At 35.2% G+C, this 8,584-nt stretch overlaps 1 protein-coding gene across 1 annotated transcript; it reads right to left on the reverse strand.

The window, feature by feature from the left end:
* Positions 1-569: 569 nt before the first annotated feature.
* LOC123551499 (threonylcarbamoyl-AMP synthase-like) lies at positions 570-6,087 on the reverse strand. Its single transcript, XM_045340480.2, has 5 exons — positions 5,884-6,087; positions 4,280-4,475; positions 3,107-3,341; positions 2,184-2,320; positions 570-1,220 (listed from the first exon to the last, which is right to left on the reverse strand). Exons 1-5 carry the CDS (start codon positions 5,999-6,001, stop codon positions 1,160-1,162), a joined length of 747 nt encoding a protein of 248 aa, XP_045196415.2. The 5' UTR covers positions 6,002-6,087; the 3' UTR covers positions 570-1,159.
* Positions 6,088-8,584: the final 2,497 nt, after the last annotated feature.

An 8,584-nucleotide genomic window follows, 5' to 3' on the forward strand; every position in this document is an offset into this window, starting at 1 on the left:
TACTAGCTGTACTTTTTCAGACAGCACTAAATGCACCTATAAAATGCACAGTAAATCATATTTAGACTTTTGTCTTACGCACCTGTGCCAGCCACAACAGAAACAATCTGTTGTTATGCGGCCTGCCTAGCAAGACCTCTCAAGTTTATCTCGATCAAACAATGTCTGAATGTGGTATGTCTCCTCCGTGAAGAACGGAATTTACCTTTACTAAACAATTTTGCTTGTAAGTACTCTTTAAGAGGTATGCAGTGTAACCTTGGTGGTAGTGTCGTACGTAAACACCTGATCACCCCAGAAATGTTAAACAGGATACTAGTCAATTTAGATATATTGTCTTCTTTTGATGCAACTGTTTGAACAATTTGTGTCACTATGTTTTTTGGGTTGTTAAGAAAAAGCAACATCATGCCTACTGTCTTCCTGAAAGACAAACACCTCAGATGCAAAGATATTATGTTTTATGCATGGGGTTTGTTACTTCATTTTAGATGGAGCAAGGTCAACCAGTTTCAACCCCACATTTTTTATTTGCCTCTACCTCGTTTAAAGGAAAATAAACATTTCCAGTCCAGATATTTTGTATTAAAATTCTTTTCTGTTACTTATATACAAACATCTTACTACATGTATATTATTCTATTTTTAGAATATTTAGTAAGGTGACAAAAAACAACACCATTTCTTATCATTTCAGTGAATGATTTTGCTTCATTTTATCATGTATCACTAATGAAGAACTTGTGAATGGTTGAAATGTAGAATTATTACAGTGGTGTAATTAAAAAGTCTCCATTGTCACATTACCTCATAACAATAAATAGTATAGTAACCACCATTCTGTGCAGCCAAAAAATTAAATGCTCTCTCACTCAAGTGAATGTCTAACTTCCAGAAAAAGACTTCTTGAAAAAGAGCTGTGGTAGAGGCTTCAACGTTCAAAACTTATCTTGTGCATAACACAACTGTCTAACGTTTTACATTTATATGTGTGCTTAAAACAATATATAAGGTGATAGACTGTTACATGTTAAAAGACCCATGATGTTCCCCCAGTAGACCCATAATGTTCCCTCAATATGTCATGTTGGTTTTGCACTATCCTAAGACTGCCTGAGTATCACAGATAATATTTGAGTGTTTCTATGTGTTTCCATCATCAAGTCTGTTCCACAAGACTGTACTTTTCTTCTAGCAGCTCTACTGTCTCTTTCTTTGCACTGAAATTTCATATCATATATAAAATATTTCATTAAAAATCAACTACAAACTTTATTACAATAACAAGTTGTTTCCCTTGGATCATCAAATCTAAACCAGAGGATTGAACTCAAAAACAGGCAAAATGGCAGATGGTTTTACAGAAAGAAAGAACATTACATTTCCATTATCTTACCAGCACAGGCATTGAATGAAACAAGCCAGATAATTTCTGACAAATAATAATATTCCTCTTCTTATGTAGCAATTCATGAGCAACTGACTTTTTCATAGAGTTTTCAATTTTAAAATGATAATTATTATTACATTGCCAATCTTAAGATTTTACCTACTTTTACACCAAAAATTGACTAGCAACAATTCAGTTGGTCTATGAAGTCAGAAAAAGTATAATCTATGCTTTGTAATGATCAAAAGAATTTGGAATTTTACAATATAAGAAATTATATTCATCTCTGTTTTGTAGCTATGGTCTTCTGCCATGTTTTGCTGGGAATCTTGAATTAAAAGTGGAGCAACACCTCATTGGGACACAATACTTTGATGAACGCTTTAAAGCATGTAAATTTACTGGTTTCACATTCAAAGCTATATCTGTATCTATTAATATGCTATGAATTCATTTAACCAGAAAATGGTGGCAAGTTACAAAACCAGGTTTTGTGCTGATCCTTCCTAAAGTCTGATGAAATTCATCAAGCAGTTTCTCAAACCATCTGGATAGCGGTAAGTACAAATTTCTCGACTTTTTCAATTTTCAGCAGGGAAGAAAAGTTCTGCACTTTTTTTCTTCTTTTTTTGAAATTAATAACATCTACAACAACAAATACTGCATTCTGTATCCTTCAAAAGCATAAACCATCAAGTTGTTTATAAACATTCTGGGCTAGCGCTAGTCAAGATTTTGCAATTTTAAAAATAATGCACGGAAATAGATATTCTCCAGATGTCAATCCTGTTACCTTCCGTCCCTGATTATTTTGTATTTTCCTCTGACTGAAAGATCAACAACTGTGGACCCTCGTCTAGAAAATTCTGTGTCCCCTAATTGGCCACCATCACATATAAGGTCCAATTGAGGCCACAATTCATGGAATTCCTGAAAGATGTTAAATAAAATTTGTAAGAAGATACTTTGGCAGTATAGAATGCAACCAAGCAAAATAATGTAAAGACTTGGTTTGACCGAGTCTGTTCATACGGGTAATGAAATGTGCCTAAACCCTCCCCCTAACACTGGTTAAAGCAGAACTGTCAATACAGGTTCATTGAATGTATCAAGACCACAAAAGACCAAAAATATAACAACACAGTCCAAGTACAGGGAGACTTTTCTCAAATGCCACACTGCAAGTTTCCCTTAACTTCTTTAGTAAAGTCTTGCAAAAGAAACAAGCCCAACAAAATCATATTTTTCCCAGTAGCACTTATTAAAATGTTTATACTGTATATTTCTGTTTTGTTACTAAGGTATACATATAAGTAGCTGTTAAATATTTTACCACCTTCGTATATTTAAGAAGCTTAACTTTTAAAGCACCATAAAGCAGGCTCCTAGAGTACTTTTAACCTTTAGCCTGCTGGCGGCAAGTGATTCTGCCTTTGAAACCAGTGCAGACCAAGATCAGCCTGCACAGATGGTCTGCACTGTTCACTATTCAGTCGGTATATTCTTAGTGAACACCTTTTCAAATAATATATGGTACTGCCCAAATTGAAAGATGGACCAGTCCATTTTAGGAATTTAGCAGGCTACAGGTTAAACTCATTCTTTCTCTTACAATATTCTCAGCAAGTAAATAAGTGCTACATTTACAAAGTCAAATTTCACAAATATATTTGTCTTGCAGCGGCATTTTGTGGGGAACACTATTTTCAAACACACCTGAACGTTTAGAGTACTTTTTGTAGATGATATGTTGGCACTTGTCAAAGCTATTGGTCCCCCGCATTTCTGAGCCAGGTTAATGATGAAAGGATGATTAGGTATGCGGATGCCTACAAGGTCTGTTCCAGGATTAAGATCTGGGTTGAGCTGATCGGACCGCTGCAGGACTACAGTCACTGGTCCAGGCAACAGGTCCTCCAGCAGTTCCGCTGGCACAACAACCTTACTCCATCTGTAAACAGTAAACACAAATTCTATATGAATGCTTACTGTACAACGTTGAGTGACAACTTCTCAGTCTTTTCATTTATAGTGAAGTAAACGTGTATCTGTAGTATTGCTGTATATGGCAATAAAAAACACGAAAATTGGCTCCAACATGTCATAATCTTACCTCACATTGCTTAGGAAACAGACTAAACTATACAAAAAATAAATCTACCACACCAATCAAGTTATGGTAATATCACAATATAACCTTGTTTATGGACGATATCTTAACCCGACTTTGGGATATCCTTAACAACAACTAATGGTGCTAGATTCACTGTGTTTGTATGCTGGACAATATTTATGTGAAGTTACAGTAAGATATAAGCAAAAGTAAACAAAAATATGACAGAAAAACAAAGGATGCCGAAAAAAATTAACCTTAAAAACAACCTAAGTATAACACCTTGGTGACCTTGACCTTGGGTATAATCGGCCCAGCCCCTGCACATACTTAGTTTTCATGCTGAACAATGTTTAAATGCGAAGCTACAGTAAGATATAAGCAATAATAACAAAGACAAGAGCTGTCAGTGGACAGCGTGCTCAACTATTCTCAGAACTTGATAGTATAACATAAGCTATGAGTAAAACTTTAACATTACAATAAGCATATTCTAAGTCAAAAAGGGGCCATAATTCAGTCAAAATGCTTGATAGAGTTGCCGCCTCGTTTTTACAGACTAGGGACATGATGCTTAACAAGTATGCAAAATATCAAAGCAATATCTCAATGGACTTTGAAAATATTTGGGGTGGTACTATTCTTTGAATAGTCGAGCTAAAAAACAAACGTTGCTGAAAAAAATTTAACCAACAAAGCTCATGCCGATGCCAACGCCGGTAGAATAGCACCCCTATTCTCCGAATAGTGGAGCTAAAAATGCAGAAGTTGCTTACTTGTAAAAGTCCTGTACAGTGCCTACACTGATAGCAATGGGGTTCCTGAGATCTCGTCTCTTGATGTTGTATATCCTGCCGATAGCATCAGAATTCTGGGCTAGACCAGCTATCCCATATATAGTGTCTGTTGGTACAGCAATAATATGTCCATTTAACAGGCTTTCTGCTGCAAGCTCTACTGGTTTCTGGTTACCTGGGTGGGAATAAAAAACACAAGCCATGTATTTTGGAATTGCAGCAAGGTTTTATACTTACACAAGCTTAATCACAGCCTTTCTCTGCACATGTTACCAACCTATTTTAACGATTTTAAATTGGCACAAAAGACTAAACTCCAACAAGGTGATCTTACTTTGGTATTTCATTCAGAGTACCCTGTCTTACAGCCATAAGTAGGAAAAAAGTTTCCCACTTCTATTCATACAGAAAAAACAAAGGTTTTTTAAGTGAAGTGTCCTGCCATCTGGTAACTGGATGCCTAGTCAGTGTCTAGCTGTCTTGTAACCTAATGCCTAGCCGGTCCTTTAGAGTTTTTTTTGGGGGCCTGAAGCATCAATTCATTTATGAACTACAGACTACTTTTCGCAAAAAGCACAATAAAATAATTTTTGTTTCTTGTTAAAAAAAAATATTTGCAGTTAACAATGGACATTAAGAATTACAATGTTATCATCTTTTATATGTTTTTTTTTTTTGCATGAGACTGAAGGAGGTCAAACTCCACATCAATTTAAAACTCTCTGATTCGAGCCCTTTGGTTGGTAGGTCAATAAGTGTTAATGTTTGCAGTCTATTTCAATAAAGCAAATTTCTATCAAGATTGACTTCTTATTCACTTGTTACAACAGTCGAAATACGCTCATGATGCTTTTAATTTGAAATTTTGGCTGACAATATTACCCACTGTGTAATTTACTTGTGTCAGAAATTTAATATGCAATTTTTGATGCAAAATACTAAAACAAGTATTTACTCAATTTTTCAGTGGTTTCATGAATAATATTTTCCAAGACATTTTAAAATGTAAGTGACACAAGTTTCTGATGGCAGAACATGCTACATGAGCATGAATTTTACTGAAACACAAGGGCTCGAATTGATGAGAAAGCTCGAATCGACGAGAAACAGGCATACAAACACGCTAATCTAAGGCTGCATTGTTTATCAATTAACTTTTACACATTAATCAATAAACACCTTTGATAATGACATGGCATTATTGTACTAAGTAACGCAAGATGACCATGTGTCAGTTGGCATGTGGCGTGATTGACATTTTCTGTCAGTAGCTAATTAACATACTACGCTCCACCTACTGCCATACTTCCGGATGTGCTGGGGAACAATATTAAAATTCACTGTGATTCTGATTGACATGGGGCAGAACTTTCAAACTCAAGACGCATCAAAGTAACTTTCCGCGAGTCAAGCCGACGCACGGGGCATATTCTGTGTGGGTCAAATACGAATTTTTCTCGATTTTCGAGGGTCAAAACCCGGGACCTCGTGTCAACCGATCACACTGGAAGACGAGTACCAGAACTCAAGAAGATTCTACAAGACCAATACAAGTTCCAATACAAAAGTAAAAGGATACAAACCGTTTTCACCCAGTTTGACGACTTTTTCACATGTGAGATTCATGTTCCTCCTTCGTATGACCTGAAAATGTTGGAAAAATCTAATGGCAGTTGACACACGTGCAATCAATCTCGGCATTTATCTCTACAATAAGGTATAAGCGGAGCTAACTTTCAAAGCATTGCATCAGATGGGCGCGGCCATTTTTATTGATTTGAAAGTTGGCTTCAGAAACCTAAAATGGTTAACCCTTAAAGGTAATTCTTAACGTTCGGATCGATTTTTTCCACAAAGTAGAATTTGATTAAACCCCGATTTTTAAACTTCAGAATAAAACAAAGAGCTATAAAAATAATGTATGTATTCTATACTTCTTTGAATAAACTTGGAAAATTTGTTCCTCATGCATTTTTCCATAGTGGGAGTCTGATTCTACATCTTCATCAACAATCAATTTCTGATCATAACTGGGAGGTCGGGGCAGTTGTTAAAAGCATGTTGCTATGTTATATGATACATTATATTCATGTTGTTAAGAGACTAAGAGCAGTAATATATACAGCTTATTAAAAATGAAAACAGGATGATGACATTGGTACATATACGAGTCTAGGTCAGATGTGAAGCACTGAAAGTTCACACTGTCCTTGATGTTATAAGGTAAGGCGTTCCAGTTTCTGATTGTGTGGGGAAAAAAGTAGTCCCAATCCTCGACTCTAGTTACCTCCCCTGACGGTCCGTCCACAGAAACTGAAATGAAATCAAAGTGATAATTACGCCACGAGTTGGACTAATATCAAACTGAAATGAAATGAAAGTGATAATTACGCCACGAGTTGGACTAGGAAAAAAGGAGTTCATATGATATTGTGTTCTTGAAGATGGAATGTTAAAGTTTAAATTTCTAGAGGTTGTCAGGTGGTCTACAGAGAGGAGGTTGATATTATATACAACATAATTAAGGATGCATGTATTCTTCTTTGTTCTAATGTCTGGCATTTAAGAGTTTCAAGCATTGATGTTACGCTGCTTTGGTATGAGTAGTCATTCATAACATATCTGGCTGCAGCTCTTTGTACATTTTCTATCTCATATGTTAAGTTGTTCTGCCATGTATCTGTATCCAAGTCTTCACCTCCAGTATAGGAGAACCGTCTACTGTGTAAACGTCGTAGAATCCCTCCACCAAAATAGAATGTTATGTACACCTTACAACAGTGGAACAGTATATACACTTTTTGAGGAACAGTTAAATTTTTTCTTTAATAATACACAGTTAATGAGATAGTTTATCACTATTCTGGATACACAATTTACTTAGGACCACGAATGTCACTGTTTCTACTTTTACCATACTTATTTTTCATTGCAGCGAAGTTCTTATTTCTTTTACATGTAAATTGAAGAGGAGTCTTCTGCAGTGAAATTCTACACCACCCAATTTGTTTAAATTTTTCCTAGGAATTCCCAGTTTGTCGGGATGCCATATGGTGTTACACTATTCTAATTGTGGGCGAACGTATGTTTTGTAGGCAGTTTCTTTCATAACATTTTCGCAAATAGAGTTTTTTTCTACAATGTAAAATTAATAAAACTTTTCGCAGTCGTAAATAAACATATGGTATATACTGTAATGTGATGCAATAAAATGTATAGGTCCGTTTTAGAAATATTTGACCATGATTAAAGTAAACTGTACATTTCAAGTTAATTTTAAGACATTATTTTGAATTACTTGAAGTGTAAGATGTTTTAATATAATATTTTACCTCCAGGAAGAAAGTAACAGTGTCATTGTAATAAATTTACCCAAGGGTTGCGATTAATTCATAAAATGATTTTCATTTCTGTATGCCGAATCCAGGTTCTATTCTAACTTTTCCGGATAAATCATGTTACGCCATCACTTCCTCTTTATTACAAACATGCAGAATATATAGACTCTTCCACGTGTTTATACTACATATTAACGTGTATTGCCAGACAGATCAGTGTAACAGACTAACATGCAGAACTACCCTATAGGTTAGAGACCATCAATTGTTTTCCCATAGACTTACGTTATAACAATATGGCGTGTACGGCCTTCCATAAATCGAAACATTTATATCTAATTGCATGCATTTCAAGAACTATCTTAGTTCTACCAAAATATCGTGATACTTTATTTAAGTACTTTTTCGTGTGCGTGAGATGACCCCCTGTTTACATCGCTGGCATGCCGGGAGAAATTCGGTTGATGAAACCTTTTTTCAATACACATAAAATGTAGCAAATTTTAGCAAAATGTATAAATTAATAAAATAATGTAAATGCAGTAAAAAATTCAGTTTTGAAAAAAAAATCACTTCTTGGGTTTGTTTACATGACTGACCAATCAGAACGCACAGACGCTACGTAGGCCTCCCTTATTCCCAGGTCATTCCCAGTAAGTTCCCTGTATTTTTTTGAATTGGTGGTCTCTGACTCTTAACATTATTTTGGGAAAGACGGAGCAGATATAATTATTTTATTACATACTCATTTATCAACACCGTTAAGTTTCAACAGAACCTGACACGTCAATATTTTTCCATATTCACATTCAAAATTCATATCGGGTGTGTGACGTCATTTGTGACGTCAGTTTCCTGTATGTCGTCGCATTTAAAAGTTCTTTAACGATGATATTTTCAGTTTTACGAAAGCTTAAGAACAAAATTATATCATTTATATAATAAT

The sequence above is a fragment of the Mercenaria mercenaria genome, chromosome 4 (assembly GCF_021730395.1).
Source record: "Mercenaria mercenaria strain notata chromosome 4, MADL_Memer_1, whole genome shotgun sequence".
Lineage (NCBI taxonomy): Eukaryota > Metazoa > Mollusca > Bivalvia > Venerida > Veneridae > Mercenaria > Mercenaria mercenaria.

What these genes read in the sequence shown, in the direction of transcription:
- LOC123551499 (XM_045340480.2), bottom strand. Translation starts at nt 6,001, where the DNA reads ATGCCGAGATTGATTGCACGTGTGTCAACTGCCATTAGATTTTTCCAA. An exon ending in CGTCAAACTGGGTGAAAACG is followed by an intron (nt 4,476 to 5,883) that starts GTTTGTATCCTT and finishes ATTCCCACCCAG; the next exon opens with GTAACCAGAAACCAGTAGAG. An exon ending in ACTGTACAGGACTTTTACAA is followed by an intron (nt 3,342 to 4,279) that starts GTAAGCAACTTC and finishes TACTGTTTACAG; the next exon opens with ATGGAGTAAGGTTGTTGTGC.